This window comes from Microcaecilia unicolor, chromosome 10 (genome assembly GCF_901765095.1).
Source record: "Microcaecilia unicolor chromosome 10, aMicUni1.1, whole genome shotgun sequence".
NCBI lineage: Eukaryota > Metazoa > Chordata > Amphibia > Gymnophiona > Siphonopidae > Microcaecilia > Microcaecilia unicolor.
Window position 1 is genome coordinate 135,905,001 of NC_044040.1, and position 17,121 is coordinate 135,922,121.

The following is a 17,121-nucleotide window of genomic DNA, read 5'->3' on the forward strand; positions in this document are numbered from 1 at the left end:
CAATGCCTTTCATGATCTCTAACACTTCTCCATGACATCATACACAGAATTCACAAGGAGAAGGATTATAGTTGGGCCTCAGACATTGCAGGCACCAGTTATGACAATAAGGGATACGGTCCTGGAGCACTTTTTACAACCACTGGGCATTTTCCTACCTAAAATCATACATCCAGATCAAACTGGTTTTATGCATGGGAGATCTTCAGATAATACAAGAATTTTCTCTAATATATTAATACATGGTCAATAAACTTCAGATCCTCTGGTTGCAATCGGTCTAGATGCTGAAAAAGCATTTGACCGTGTAGAATGGCCATACTTGTTTAAAGTGCTTCAATGGTTTATCTGAAGATTCAATTAATATAATTAAGGTACTGTACACCTCTCCAACTACATATATCCAAATTAATGACGTAATAGTAACATAGTAACATAGTAGATGACGGCAGAAAAAGACCTGCACGGTCCATCCAGGCTGCCCAACAAGATAAACTCATATGTGCTACTTTTTGTGAATACCTTACCTTGATTTGTACCTGTCCTTTTCAGGGCACAGACCGTGTAAGTCTGCCCAGCACTATCCCCGCTTCCCAACCACCAGCCCCGCTTCCCACCACTGGCTCTGGCACAAACCGTATAAGTCTGCCCAGCACTATCCCCGCCTCCCGCCACTGGCTCTGCCACCCAACCTCGGCTAAGCTCCTTAGGATCCATTCCTTCAAACAGGATTCCTTTATGTTTATCCCATGCGTGCTTGAATTCTGTTACCGTTTTCATTTCCACCACCTCCCGCGGGAGGGCATTCCAAGCATCCACTACTCTCTCCATGAAAAAATACTTCCTGACATTTTTCTTGAGTCTGCCCCCCTTCAATCTCATTTCATGTCCTCTCGTTCTACCGCCTTCGCATCTCCTGAAAAGGTTCGTTTGCGGATTAATACTTTTCAAATATCACCCCTGTTTCTCCTTTCTTCCAGAGTATACATGTTCAGGTCATCAAGTCTCTCCTCATACGTCTTGTAACACAAATCCCTTACCATTCTTGTAGCTTTCCTTTGCACCGCTTCAATTCTTTTTACATCCTTCGCAAGGTACGGCTTCCAAAACTGAACACAATACTCTAGGTGGGGCCTCACCAACGACTTATACAGGGGCATCAACACCTCCTTTCTTCTGCTGGTCACACCTCTCTCTATACAGCCTAACAACCTTCTAGCCACGGCCACCGCCTTGTCACACTGTTTCGTCGCCTTCAGATCCTCAGATACTATCACCCCAAGATCCTTCTCCCCGTCCGTTCCTATCAGACTCTCCCCGCCTAACACATACGTCTCCCGTGGATTTCTACTCCCTAAGTGCATCACTTTGCATTTCTTCGCATTGAATTTTAATTGCCAAACCTTAGAATATTCTTCTAGCTTCCTCAGATCCTTTTTCATGTTTTCCACTCCCTCCCAGGTGTCCACTCTGTTACAGATCTTAGTATCATCCGCAAATAGGCAAACTTTACCTTCTAACCCTTCGGCAATGTCACTCACAAATATATTGAACAGAATTGGTCCCAGCACCGATCCTTGAGGCACACCACTACTCACCTTTCCCCTCCTCAGAGCGAATTCCATTCACCACCACCCTCTGGCTTCTGTCCGTCAACCAGTTCCTAATCCAGTTCACCACTTTGGGTCCTATCTTCAGCCCATCCAGTTTATTTAAGAGCCTCCTGTGGGGAACCGTGTCAAAAGCTTTGCTGAAATCTAAGTAGATTACGTCTATAGCTCTTCCCTGATTCAATTCTCCTGTCACCCAATCAAAGAATTCAATGAGATTCGTTTGGCACGATTTCCCTTTGGTAAAACCATGTTGTCTCGGATCTTGCAACTTATTGGCTTCCAGGAAATTCACTATCTAATCCTTTCACCCCAACAAGAGGCACTAGACAAGGATGCCCCCATCACCATTATTATTCAACCTAGCACTAGAACCATTATTAACAGCCATTCATCAACACCCCCTTATTCAAGGTGTTAAAATTGGTCAACAAAACATTAAATTAGCTGCATATGACATTCTCCTATTCACCTCTCCTTCCGCAATACCTCACATTCTGTGCTTAATCTCCAAATATAAGTACATAAGTACATAAGTAGTGCCATACTGGGAAAGACCAAAGGTCCATCTAGCCCAGCATCCTGTCACCGACAGTGGCCAATCCAGGTCAAGGGCACCTGGCACGCTCCCCAAACGTAAAAACATTCTAGACAAGTTATACCTAAAAATGCGGAATTTTTCCAAGTCCATTTAATAGCGGTCTATGGACTTGTCCTTTAGGAATCTATCTAACCCCTTTTTAAACTCCATCAAGCTAACCGCCCGTACCACGTTCTCCGGCAACGAATTCCAGAGTCTAATTACACGTTGGGTGAAGAAAAATTTTCTCCGATTTGTTAAATTTACCACACTGTAGCTTCAACTCATGCCCTCTAGTCCTAGTATTTTTGGATAGCGTGAACAGTCGCTTCACATCCACCCGATCCATTCCACTCATTATTTTATACACTTCTATCATATCTCCCCTCAGCCGTCTCTTCTCCAAGCTGAAAAGCCCTAGCCTTCTCAGCCTCTCTTCATAGGAAAGTCGTCCCATCCCCACTATCATTTTCGTCGCCCTTCGCTGTACCTTTTCCAATTCTACTATATCTTTTTTGAGATACGGAGACCAGTACTGAACACAATACTCCAGGTGCGGTCGCACCATGGAGCGATACAACGGCATTATAACATCCGCACACCTGGACTCCATACCCTTCCTAATAACACCCAACATTCTATTCGCTTTCCTAGCCGCAGCAGCACACTGAGCAGAAGGTTTCAGCGTATCATCGACGACGACACCCAGATCCCTTTCTTGATCCGTAACTCCTAACGCGGAACCTTGCAAGACGTAGCTATAATTCGGGTTCCTCTTACCCACATGCATCACTTTGCACTTGTCAACATTGAACTTCATCTGCCACTTGCACGCCCATTCTCCCAGTCTCGCAAGATGTATCTGGTTATAAATTTAACACCACAAAAACAGAACTCATACCTACAAATTGTTTTCATTTGAAGCATGTTATTCAACAATATAATTTTCAATGGAATGAAAAAATTAAGTATCTGGGAGTTCTTTTTGGTCCAACTGTTGAAGATACTCTCAAATACAACTCTGATAACATAATTAAAATTACTGAAACATTAACTCAAAAATGGTATCTTTTGAGGCTTAACTGGTGGGGTAGGTTAGAAACTATAAAAATGATGATTGTGCCAAAAATTAACTACATTCTTAGCATACTTCCTGTATTATTAAACCCCTCAATATATAAGAAAATTGAAGCCAAACTAATACAATTCTTGTGGAATAATAAAACACCTAGAATATCTGTTAAAAAACTGAAAGCATGTTCACAAAAGGGTGGTGTCAATTTTCCCAGCTTCTATGATTATCATATATCTTTTCTCTTAAAACAAAATTCAGTATATATGTATGATAAGGAGCAACCCAGCAGTTCATCATGGTTTCATATTGAATTACTAAAACAACCAGATACACCTACATTTTTCTTCCCTTTGTCTCAACAGGTTAAGGTCTCTTCTAATGTTTTGTTTAAAACTCTTAAAACCGTTTTCAAAGAACTTGATTCAGTTGTTAAACATCCTTTAAAGCATTCTATGTATATTCTAATATGGAATAATCCAACTTTTAAAATTAACAAATCTTGTATTAATTGGCCTATTTGGAAAAAGGCTGGCATTTGGTCCTTAAATGACATTGTAAAAGATCACACTTGGCTTCCCTTTTCTCAATTATGTACAAAATAGGTCTCACAAGCTCTCAATATTATAAACGGATTCAATTCAAGCACTGTGTAACTAATACCTTAGATATAAGTAAATTATCTATTGAGTCTCCCTGCTGCTGGCAACTCTGTAAGTCTTTTATGTCTTCTAAAAAACTTGCTTCTAAATGGTACAAAATATTTCAATTAGCTAAATTCAGTTCACCTACTAATACTATGCAATCCTGGGAACATGATCTAAACGTCCAACTGAACGAACAAGAGTGGGAGCAGTTTTGGTTCAAAACTACGCATATCACCAAGTCAGCATCCATCTCTCAATCTATGTTTTACTTAGCACACAGAGCTCTATGGACTCCGGCTAAACTCACCAAGTTATACACAACAAAAACAAAAAATAACATGAATAAATGTTGGACATGTGAAATGGATGATGGAACTCTTAAACACATTATTTACTCTTGTCCATTTACTCAAGAATATTGGAACTCTGTATGGGACACTATATCAACTACCCTGAATATCCAGGACGTTTTTTTCATATAAAATAGTCATTATGGGATCTCTAATGATACAATCAACACTTGATAAATATCAAGCGCAATTACTGGATATCCTGTTATATCAAGCCTTAAGAACCTTTTTCTTTTGTTGGAAAGACCTATCCAAAGCAACTTATTTAACATGGTGGAACTCTGTGTGTATGTTAGCCAAATATGAATGTGCAGCAGCTGAAAAATTTAACTCACTTATTAAATACAAAAGAATATGGACCCCTTTACTAGACCAACTGCACAATAACCTCTCTCATTGCTGAAACTACTGTATTACTCTTGTTACTATTATGATATATTATAGCAATAACCTATGTCTAACCTTAACTTGAACATGTATACTGATGCTTTGACATTGTTATCCTGTTGTATTATCTTTTTCATAAAAAAAAAAAAAAAAACACAAACACAATAAAATATTGGAACTAAAAAAAAACCACTGGGCATTTCATGGGACATATGGGGTAAAATACCTAAAGTGAAATCAAACAACTTAATCATGACAAAAATTTTCCCACTGGCTTAGTTCCACACATGGTGGGCGGGAGGGGTGGATGCATGCTTGGTGCACCACCCTCAAAGACTTTAATAAGACTATAGGGGCGGTTCCTGTGTGAGGCTCTGTCAGGTGATGACACAAATTAGTGTGATAATTTTATTCTGCTTGTTCTCAGAGAACCACCACACTCTAGTTCCCTGATGGCGAACCTATGACATGCGTGTCAGCACTGACACGCGTTGCCATTTTCGATGACACGCGGCGCTCCCGGAAACTAACCTTAAAGCCTCCTTTCACGTCGCAGCAAGCAGCAGCAGGGCAGGCCACTCCTTCCTTCCGTGTCCTGACCTCGCCTGACATAACGTCCGCGAGGGCGGAGCACAGAAGGAAGGAGGAGAGGTCTGCCCTGCTGCTGCTTGCTGCAACGTGAAAGGAGGCTTTAAGGTTAGTTCCGGGCCCGGTAGCGGGTGGAGGGGGGCCCGGCGACCTCGGGTGGGCAGCGATCTCGGGTAGGGGGGGCCCGGGGGCGGTCCTAGTAGCAGTGATTTTTCTTGAAGTGACACACCACCCGAGTTATGCTTGGGTTTTTGGTGAATTTTGACACACCAAGCTCAAAAGGTTGCCCATCACTGCTCTAGTTGGTTGTAATATGAAGACAATATAAATTTTAAATATTAACACTGAAGGCCATTGTCTCTAAAGAGGAAGTCACAGTCAAGCAGGGAGAAGCAGCAGCCATAGCTCTAATTGGCGGAGCTTTACAGGTGATCTGTAAATTCACTCTGAAGATAAACAAGCAGCAGCAGGTTTTAACTGAAGTATGCTGTTTGTACAGACTACAGTCTTGGGCTTTGAAGTGTGAAACTGACAAGGTAACTTTATTGCCTTTTCAGAAAGTACATTCTGTATGAAGTTGTGCAAGAGGACTGTATGCCTACATGTGCAAAGTGTTACTTCAAGGCCCGTGATGATGCTATGCTATCTGATAAAAAGTTGTAAATAAAACCCTGTAAAACAGTACACCAATGTCCTGGCTCACTGATCAAAAAGAGAGTTACAGCTGAGGCTCTGGCCCAGAGAAGTAACCCAGAAAGGGCTTTAAATCACATGTGTTTTAAAAAGACAACTGTGAAAATGCTAGCCTTACCTGCTGCTCCAGGGATTATTCTCTCAGGATAGAGATCAGTCAAGAATAGGCTGTTTATAAGTGTGGACTTACCCAGTCCAGATTCACCTTAAAGAAAAATTGAAAAACAAGTTAATTACTACACAGCATCTGACTTAGAATGCACAAGAACAGATTAAAGATCAAAGCAAAAGTGCACCAATACTCAGCAAAGCTAAAAAGGAATTCTCCTCTTTACCATATGGGAAAAGATAGGGCATGAACTGAAGTAGTAATTCACCCTTGAAACAAGAAAACACATATGTAGAAATATATGCTGATTTTTTTTGTCCCCTATTTCCCACACTGGAAATACAAGTTGTGTTGGTCTACTAAACTAACTTAATTTATTAAGATAAGGGAAATACTAAGGTGGAAGTGACATCAAGACTGATTGACTGATTCAGGTGCTTTGGATTGCCAAGATTAAAGTGGTTAACTGATGCATTCTGCCGGGCAACTAGTGCTGTGAACCTGGTGGCTAATTGGCAGAATGGTGGCAAATCGCAAATTGGTTCATTTTTGGGAATATTGGTAAAAGCTGGGCAATAGTGCTTTCCACAAGGGGAGAAAAAAAAGACAGTGGTGGCACAAGTTCCAAGTAGCATTAAGAACGAGAAAGTGGAGTTGGAGACTCTATGTCCCCTATGGAACTGAGGAGGTGGTTCACAGAGCTGAGAAATTATTTCAGTGGACCGAAACAGAAGCTTCTGGCTGGTATGAATTAACTAAAAGTAGAACTGGGTGAGCTGGGGACCTGATCAGAAAAGACGGAAGGCAGAGTGCAGCCAGGATGAGGAAACTGACGACTTCAGCAAACAGTGAGTTCTTGGGAACAAACCCATATTTTGGATAAGCTGGAAAACAGGTCCCAGAAGCAGAATTTGAACTGGGGGGTCCCAGAGAGGAATATAAGGACTGTATACTTACAGATTTGGCAGCAGTGATGCTACAGAGGTGCAAGGTACTGAAGGCAGTAAGAGCTAAGCCATGGGAGAAGCATATACGATATAGATGGCTTTTTCTTTCCATGCTGCCATTCTCTGCAGAGCGAAAGTACCTCAGAGAATGCACCCTCAAAGAAGCAGGGAAAGGCCTTGAAGGTGGGAATCCCAGGACTGGAGCAACCAGAGGGACATCTAAAGGTGAAGGACCACATGCAGCACAGAAGAGTGTGAAAGGAAGGAAGATGGCTTAGGAAGCTGCCAGAGGCAACGGACCAGGGGGAAGGTGGTGGATAACTATTAGAACTGGTTGCAAATTAACGAGGTACAGTCAATAAGATAGTCTAAATTGACTGTTCTAAACCAGAATTTTATAGCTACCTCTACTAGAACGCTGAACAGGAATGTTCCTTTCTTCAGAAATGTAAGTAAAAACAAAATCAGTTCTCCCCCCCATAATATAAAAAACACCAAATAACAAATTAAAATAAAACTGCATGATTGGTATCAAGTATAGATTACCAAAGTATTCTAGTATTTACAGCAAAGACAATTATTTATATTTGATCTACTAAAAACAACAACTAAGTTTCCAGAGTGATCTTAAGAGCACTAAGATAGTCTGCTGTATATAGTAAAACCTCCCAATAATTCACAAAGTTATCCCAGGGGACACAACAAAACTTCAAATTGCATTAGATCATACATCTTTGTAATCCCTGATAACAAAACAATGCCAGCCAAATATGCAGGACTATATATCACATCACCTAATTCCCTACACACCTTAAAAACAAACAGCATAATAATAAAAACAGAGAAAATAATAGAAACATAAGGATAAGTACTCAAGCACTAATAACCTTAATCATTAAAGCTAACATACTGTTTCCTTCCTTAATACCACTCCAATAATTTTAAAAATAGCATATAAACCACCAATATTCTAAATTTTCACCAACTGCTGCACAAAGGTCTTTGGTTTGCGCCGATTGACATGCTGCAGGAGATTTAATCGCCTTTGGTTTGCGCCGCTAGGCACCGCGATTAAATCTCCTGCAGCATGTCAATCGGCTGAGCTTTCTCCCAAACCCAGCCCTGAGGTGACAAAAGGTAATGGATGGAGTACGCTCCCATGCCCACTAAGATGGAAAAAAGCGTAACAGTTAATAAGTAAAGACAAGTTGGATTCTAAAACCCAAACTAATTCTGCATTACCATCTATCCCCAACTGTTACATCAGGAACACTGCTTAAGGTATGCTACTTGAAGCAGGAATGAGGTGTGAATGTGTGGAATGAAGACCACGAATCAGCCTAGCAAATTTCCCAAATGGAGGCCAACGATGGAGTCAGGGCTCTAACACTGCAAGCCATAAGAGGATCCTCCTAGGCAGCCCAGATTGGGCGCAAGGAAAAGAAAAGAAGCTGGTAGTCAATTAGAAACTGTGCAGTTCCCAATGGCAACCTACTCCAGTTGGGAGGAAAGGAAATAAAAGGAACAGCCACAAAAAACAAGACTCTGCAGGTCAAGGACATCAAAGGACTGGAAAATAAGTAGCTAAAAAGGAGCAGATCGACGTTGAGGCCCATAACACATATGGAGGTGCGATTAGGGGCCGTAACAAAGCCAACCTCTCACAAAGCAAACAACTAGAAGCTGTGAAAAGATGTGTATTCCCTATGTGAAGGACAGAAGCACTGAGTATACCGAGGTAAACCCCCACCGAGTTGGGTTCAGACCAAACCCAGAAAGATGTAGAAGGTATGTAATCACGAGCACAAAGGGGATCTACGGCCCGCTCACACACACCAGGTGGCAAACCTTCTCGACTGGAAAGAGGAACACCTCTTAGTAGAAGCTTTCCTGAAAGCAAGAAAGACCATGGAGACACCCTCAAAGGAAGAAGCAAGGAAACTAATGCAAAGCCCTTAACATCCAGGCCATGAGCGTCAGAGATTGGAGGATGAGATGCAGAAGAGACCCCTTGTTCTGTGTGATGAGGGTCGGGGAACACTTCAACCTACATGATTCTTGGAAGGAGAAATCCAGAAGAGGAGGAAGCCAGATCTGCCGAGGCCAGGAAAGAGCAAACAGAATCTGCCCCATGAGAGATGAGAGGATATGAATACAGAAGACCATTCCCTAAGGAAGAAGGAAGGCAACCAATGGTAGGAGAGGAGGAGTGGCCTAGTGGCCTAGTGGTTAGAGCACAAGTCTTGCAATCCAGAGGTGGCCGGTTCAAATCCCACTACTGCTCCTTCTGATCTTGGGCAAGTCATTTAACCCTGCATTTCCTCAGGTACAAACTTAGTGTTATGATTGGGGTCAGAACCCCTCTCAAACTTACCTCTTTCCTGGGGGTCAGCTTCTTAGCTGGCTTCTGTTTCTTTTGTCTGTCCTTTCTGAGCTGGCTCTGTCTCTCTGTGCTGGCAGCTTCCAGCAGCATGGGGTTAATTGTTTTACTTTACTACAGCTGTGTGGGTGGACTGAGTTAGCTCTACCTCTCTTTGGGTGTACTGGCTTCAAGTGCTTCACGGTGTTGCATTGGTGTGGGTTGGGCCTCTCTGGGTCAGTATGCTGTTGCCTGGGGCTAGGGAGTGTGACATCATCAGGGAGGGCTTTGATAAGGAAGTGGTGTTGTTTCCTTCAGAGCCTTTGCAACAGTGGTGTTTGCTTTAGGTAGGGTGGTGCAGTGTGCTCTTCTGACTTTGTGTCTAGGTTCCCTGCTTGCTTTTGCTAAGGGCCAGGTTAGTGTTACTGCAGTGTGCACTGGTGACTGTGTTTAGCTTTCCTGCTTTTCCCTCTTGGTTTTGGAAGCATTGCTATGTGTAGGGCTTTGGAAGCTCTGTTGCTGATAGAAGTACTTCAGGGTTTGGTGTTAGGAACACTGCAGAGTTTGCTGTTAGAAGTACTTCTGGTGTTTGTGCTATTGGGAGCATTGCAGTCTTTGCTGTTGGTGTTTGGTGATTTAGAATTACTTTTGGCTTAGGTGTTAGCTTCCCTGCTTTTTCCTTGTGGCTCCCCTGTCTTCCCTTTTAGTGCTAGGAGCTCTTCTGGTTGCTTGCCAGAGTAGTGCTTAGGAAGCACCTTGTTAGTTTTGTATCTAGCTAGCTAGAGCAGTGCTTAGGTAGCTTGTTAGTTTTGTGTTTAGCTTGTTAGTGTAGAGCTCTGCTTGTAGCTTGGTGCTTAGTAGCACCTGTGTTAGCTTTGTGTTTAGTTTCCTGCTCTGTTAGTTTAGGGCTTAGGAAGTCCCTTTCTTGAGCAGGGCTTAGGAGCTCCTGTTTAGTATAGGGCTTAGGAAGTCCTTTTGTCAGTTTCCTGTTAGGAACACTCCTGCTGGTTTAGGGCTTGGGAGCACATAGATCAGTTTAGGTTTAGGAGCACTTCTGTTTCCAGTCCTGGTCCCTGTGTCATCCGGTATCCAGTAAGTCCTGCCGGCTACTCAAACCCAGGAGCTCAACTCCTGGGGGGCTTAGTAGCTAAGTGCAGGTGAAGCTGTGTGGACCAGTCCGGTGTTCCAGTCCTGTGTCCTCCAGTCCGGGGGATTCCAGTCCAGTGTTCCAGTCCGGGGGGTTCCAGTCCTGTGTCCTCCAGTCTGGGGAATTCCAGTCCAGTGTTCTAGTCCATGTGTTCCGGCTCGCTGGGCGGTGCCTGCAGTCCCTGCCGGTGTCGGTGTGCTTGCCCAGCGTTGGTTGGTGGGTTTTGCCTGCTGCTGTCACTCCTCGTCAGCAGCCCAAGGGCTCACGTTTGCTCCAGAGCCCAGCCCCCCGCGGGCTCTGAACCTGAGAACCTGACACTTAGATTGTGAGCTCTCCTGGGAAAGAGAAATATCCAGAGTACCTGAATGTAACTCACCTTGAGCTACTACTGAAAAAGGTGTGAGCAAATGTAAATAAATAGTCTGCTGCGGGCCTGGAGCAGAACGCAGGGATGACGTGATTGACTTGAGTAGCCAAGAGATCTACTGAAGGGGCGCCTCACAGGCGAAAGATATTGTAGACGCCTGTGTTAAAAGGCAACTTGTGTAGGCAAACAACCTTGTACAGTCTGGCAGCCAGGCTACTGAATTAGTCCACCAGATGAGTGGATCTGAGGAGCAGTCTCGAAAGGGCTGTCCCCAGTCACATCTGGAGGGCCCCATGACTGAGGGTGAAATCCGGTGCCCCACTGCAGGTCGGGATAGTACATTTCACCATGACCATTTGTGTGAATGAATACAAAGTGGCTGAACCACCTATCACTGAAATATTGTACAGAAGTCCAGATTGCCCAGAGTTCCAGAAGGATGAGAGGGAGAGCTGCCTTCTGGGCTGACCAAGCACCTTGAGAGTAAGGCCCGACTAAAGGTACTTCCCACAGCAACCGTCATTACCTTGTGAGGCTGAGGAAGTAGAAAAGGCAGTCCCAGAGTCAAAATGGAGCATAGAGTATATGAGCTATGGGGACACTCCGATGACACTGTACAGGGTCCTGATAGCCCCAAAGCACTGAGCGCTAAGTTCCACTGGGCAGTTACATAGAGGCCGTGTGATTAAACAACTTCAACATCTGTCGAGGTGCGATATGCTGAGGGGCTCAAACCTGAATGGCAAGAGCAACAAGAGTGTCCACGCCCTGGCACGGGAAGAGATGTCCAAGACCAATGGGTTTCCAGCAGGACTCCAATGATCTCCAAATGGGAGATGGGAAGCAGAAGAGACTAGGGGTAGTTAAAACAAACTCCAGCAGGTCCAACACCCAAAATTTCCTCTATATGGATTCCTGAGAATTGATCATCTGTGTGCTCTGCACCTGCCAATCAACCAGAAAGGAAATACATGGACTCCCAGTCAGTGCAGGAATGCTGCGAATACCTCTAGACACTTGGTGAATACCCTTGGAGGTGACGCAAGGCCAAAAGACAGCACGCAGTCTTGGAAATGGAATGCCCCAGGCGAAACTGAAGATACTTCTTGTGCACAAAGATCCTTCAAGCGCAGAGTACAGAGCCAATCATGACCCTGAACCAAGGGGAGTAGGGTGCTCAGGGAAATCATCCTGTGTTCAGAAAGTTGAAAAGGGCTCTTAGATCCAGGATGGAACAAATCCCTCGTGCCTTCAATGGCTCAAGGAAGAAACTGGAATAGAATCGCAATCCTCTTCCCCTGGTGGTATGGACTGACGACAGGGGTCTTAAGAAGGGCGGAGAGTTCTTCTGCAAGGAGCTGCTTGTGCTGAGAGCTGACGTGAGTTGCTCTTGGAGAGCAATTCATCAGCCTGCGGTCTTTCCCGAAGAACTGCAACCTCCCTCTGATTGATAGCTCATCAAGGAAGGTTAATGGCACTGCATCTATGCTCCCCTAGATTCAGTGAAAAGTTCACCCCGTGCTGTAACAGGAGAACTGTCTGGGGCTGAGGCGCATGCTGATGTATATTCCTCCCTACTGCTTGCATACATAGAGTGTACAAGTTTCATTTTCCTGGAAACAGTACATATTGTTATGCATTTCTAGTATATCACATGACATGGAGTAGCTCATAAGGAAACAAAACTGGATGACCCATTTATGGTAGACAAAACCTGATATAACCTTGATAGTGAGTGAAGCTGTGGACCCTCCAAAGGAGATGTTTCTCCACAAATATGTGTTTAAGGGAGGAGGAGGAGCCAGGTGGTTCATGCAATTTGCACTGCATGAGAATATCACACGTAGGGGATAAGGGAATGGCCAATGAGAACATGATGTGCATGTGTATTGGAACAGGAGAGGATGGTAAGAATACAGGAAATAACTCTTTATGTATAATAAAGAAGGAAATAACCTTTTATGTACAATAAGAATAAGAAAAATCACATATTTTAGAAGAAATGAAACTTATTACAGTTTATAAAGTAAAGAATGAGAAAGACAAACTGAGCAGACTTTGCAATTCAGCCCGAGTGTCTTGCTAGCTGTTTGACAAAAACTGCTCCAGAGGGATGTGTGTATAAGCATTCTTTAAGTCCAGAGAGCATAGCCAATCGTTTTGCTGAATCATGGGAAGAAGGGTGCGCAGGGAAAGCATCCTGAACTTTTTCTTGACCAGATATTTGTTCAGGGCCCTTAGGTCTAGGATGGGACGCATCCCCCCTGTTTTCTTTTCCACAAGGAAGTACCTGGAATAGAATCCCAGCCCTTCTTGCCCGGATGGCACGGGCTCGACCGCATTGGCGCTGAGAAGGGCGGAGAGTTCCTCTGCAAGTACCTGCTTGTGCTGGAAGCTGAAGGACTGAGCTCCCGGGGGGCAATTTGGAGGCTTCGAGGCCAAATTGAGGGTGTATCCTTGTCGGACTATTTGGAGAACCCACTGGTCGGAGGTTATGAGAGGTCACCTTTGGTGAAAAACTTTCAACCTCCCCCCGACCGGCAGATCGCCCGGCACGGACACCTTGACATCAGCTATGCTCTTCTGGAGCCAGTCAAAAGCTCGCCCCCTGCTTTTGCTGGGGAGCTGTGGGGCCTTGCTGAGGCGCACGCTGCTGACGAGAGCGAGCGTGCTGGGGCTTAGCCTGGGCCGCAGGCTGTAGAGAGGGAGGATTATACCTACGCTTACCAGAAGAGTAGGGAACAGTCCTCCTTCCCCCATAAAAACGTCTACCTGAAGAGGTAGATGCTGAAGGCTGCCGGCGGGAGAATTTCCCGGACAAAGGCCGCGAAAGACAGACTCTCGGGAGAAGAAAGCTGCCTTTCAGGGGAGGGAGTGGGATCAGAAGGAAGGCCATCAGACTCCTCGTCAGAGAAATATCTGATGTCCTCCTCCTCCTCCCACGAGGCCTCATCATCGGTATCAGACACAAGTTCATGAACCTGCGTCTGAAGCCGTGCCCGACTCGACTCCGTGGAAACACGGCCATGGTGGGAGCGCCGAGAGGTAGACTCCCTCGCCAGCACTGGCGAAGCTCCCTCCACCGACGTCGTCGGGGAGTCTTCCTGGGAGGCGGCCGCAGCCGGTACCGCGTCGGAGACCTCACCCCGGGCAAAGGGCCAGCCGTTGCCTCGCTCGATGGTACCGGTGGCGCTGTAATGGTATCAGTTTATTAATGAAATATGTAGCATATTTGCTGGATTATATATACACCAATATATTTGTGTATCTTTTAAAAATATATATTTGACACTACAGCAGAGAGAATAGTTTCATTTCAAGCCCCTCTCTCTCCATTCCTTTTTCTGGGAACTCCTGAGAGCAGGGATAGTTAATTACAAACACTTAACAAACACAAAAGAGCTTCCTCTGCCCTCCCACCTAACAAAAGATGGACTAAGGTGGGCACCTGAATAAAACAAAGAACTCAGAGGAAGCATAAACAGGACATTTGCTTGTCAAACGTATACCTGCCCCTCCCATCAGCTTCCAGACATGTGCAGAAAGGAAGGACTTGTAATGTGTATCTGCCCCAGAGACTGAACAGGACATCAAAAGACATTTGCCAGCAAAATCCAGACTGTAAGTCTCGTGATGTCATAAGACATGAGACCAGGACTCAGGGGTCGTGTGCAGACATGAGACCAAGATACCACAATGCTTTGCAAATGCTCAAGGGTCGTGTGGAAACCAGGACAAAGATCCACATGGCATATCCTCCTGCAGCTTGCAAGATATAAAAGGACAAGCTGTTTCCCAAGACGGAGATTCTTATCAACTGCCAGCAACTCAGATTCTCATCAACTGCCAGCAAGACTCAGATTCTCATCAACTGCCAGCAACTCAGATCCATTCACTGCAGAAGCCCTCCTGTCCTGAAACATGTGCTCATCAACCAGCTGGACCACAGCATGCTTGTAACAAGGACTTGTAAGTTAACCTACCTGCTACTTTGTTCTATTTTAAGCACAGATTACCTGTAAAGATCTCTTAAAACCTACCTCTCGTGTGCAATTGTATATTAAATCAACCTTTTTGAAGCTAAAAATATGGTCTCTGTGTGTTCTGAGTATATTGAAGCTATATGTACTTAATTTATTTAATTTATTGCAATTATCACCTTTGGTGATTGGTGGAGAAATTAATATCCTAAAACTTATACATACAGCACCTGCTCTTAAATTATAAAGAGAGGCGAGTTGCTCTAGAGCTATTTTCTCCAAAATAAATCATTTCTTGTAACAGCGCAAGCACCCCCGGTACCGGAGGAGAAGGGCGCAACAGCTCTCCCAGAATCTCTGGAAGAACGGCCCAGAGACTCTCGTGCAGAGCGGCTGTGGAGAAAGACTGGGAAGCCGATGCAGGCGTCGAGGTCAGAGTCTGTTCCGGGCGTGGAGGCGGTTCCGGGCTGTCCAAGGTGGATCGCATCGACACCTCCTGAACAGAGGGTGAGCAATCCTCCCGGTGCCGATGCCTACTCCCTCGGCAACCCAGAGCTCTCGGTACCGAGGCGGGAAGGAGACCGGTGTCGATGCTTCTTTGATTTCTTCAAACGAAGCATGTCACCGGAGATTCCCGGTACCGACGAGGATGTAGAATCCAACCGTCGCTTCCTCGGGGCAGAGGCCGAAGAAGGTCGGTCTCGGGGGGGGGGGGGGGGGGGGGGGCTGTACCACAAGAGCCCTCAGGGCAGGAGGAGACCCACCCGAAGGCTCACCACCACTAGCAGGGGAATGGACAGCCCTCACCTGCACTCCAGTAAAAGCACCACCGTCCGACGACATCAGCAACAGCGGAGGTCCCGGTACCACCGACGTCGACGCAGCCTTCCGATGTCTCGGTACCGACGATGTAGAGGGTCGAAGCCTCGATGCCGTCGATGCAGTCGATGCCGAGGTCGAAGACTTCGGTGCTGTCGACGTCGATGCGTCCTGTGCTGTTGTCGACGAAGAGCCCGAGAACAACACGTTCCACTGGGCCAATCTCGCTACCTGAGTCCTCTTTTGTAAAAGAGCACAAAGACTACAGGCCTGCGGGCGGTGCCCAGCCCCCAGACACTAAAGACACGAAGCGTGCCTATCAGTGAGCGAGATTACCCGGACACACTGGGAGACTTCGATGACATGGGCGGAAAAATCACACCGGCGAAATCAAAATTCGCGATGATGACGAAAGGCACCAAAAATAAGGGAGAGAAAACCCGTACAAAGGCCAAAAAGGCCTATCCCGAAAGCGAAAGGAAACTTACGCTGGGGAAAAAGCTGGACACACGGGAAGGGACAAAGACCGAAGGTCTCTCTTTATTTTATTTTTTTTTTTAGCGAAATCGCAAAGACGCACGAGGGTCAACTTGAGGGGCACGAAACGGCGGCAAAACACGACCATCCCGAGCGCAGACAAAAGAAGACTGACGAACACGAGCCGGTTTAGGCGGGAAGATGGCTGCGCATGCGCGATGCATGGGCGCGCGAGAGGTAGCAAAGGCCTTTGCTAGTGAAGTTTCCGATTGGAGGGGCTGCCGTGGACGTCACCCATCAGTGAGAACAAGCAGCCTGCTTCTCCTCGGAAAATTAAAGCTAAGATGACAACTCTAAGCGGAGGAGGGCTGGATGGGAGAATATATGGCTGTTGTCCTCGGAGAACACCTGCCACAGGTAAGTAACTTAGCTTTCTCAAAGGACAAGCAGATATAATATTCTCACATATGAGACTCACTATGTCCAAAGTGACCAGCCGTGTCTCATCTGTAACATCCTCAATCAATGTTATCTCTCTCAATAGCGTCAGCTAGCGGATATAAGAGCTGCGCTGCCGGAACCGCCACCACGGAGGTAAATCTAATATAATAAAATTTTGGATGAGGACCCTATGGAGAGCTTACAGGAGAAGATCAAGCAGCTGGTGGAGCCGGCAGTTGAAGACCATATTTTGACTTTAAAGGAAGGACGTTTTTTGTTAGAAGAAAATCCGCAAACTCCAAAGATATACTTTGTACCCAAAATCCATAAAGCATTGATTCATCCGCCTGGACGCCCAATTGTGAGTACTAGATCCTCAGTGTTGGAGCCACTCTCAAAGTTTTTGGATATATTTTTACATAAATTTGTAGGTGAGATGCCATCTTACTTGAAGGATTCTTCACATTTTTTGAGAGAGATAACATTGATTGAGGATGTTACAGATGAGACATGGCTGATAACTTTGGACATAGTCTCTTTATATACGA

At 45.3% G+C, this 17,121-nt stretch overlaps 1 protein-coding gene across 3 annotated transcripts in view; it reads right to left on the minus strand.

The window, feature by feature from the left end:
• SEPTIN2 (septin 2) overlaps nt 1-17,121 on the minus strand; it is a 488,195-nt gene that overhangs the window by 303,818 nt on the left and 167,256 nt on the right. For all 3 annotated transcript variants that reach the window (XM_030215817.1, XM_030215816.1, XM_030215818.1), the window contains exon 4: nt 6,046-6,132. In XM_030215817.1, coding sequence (XP_030071677.1) covers nt 6,046-6,132 — 87 coding nt within the window. The remainder of the gene's footprint in view (nt 1-6,045; nt 6,133-17,121) is intronic.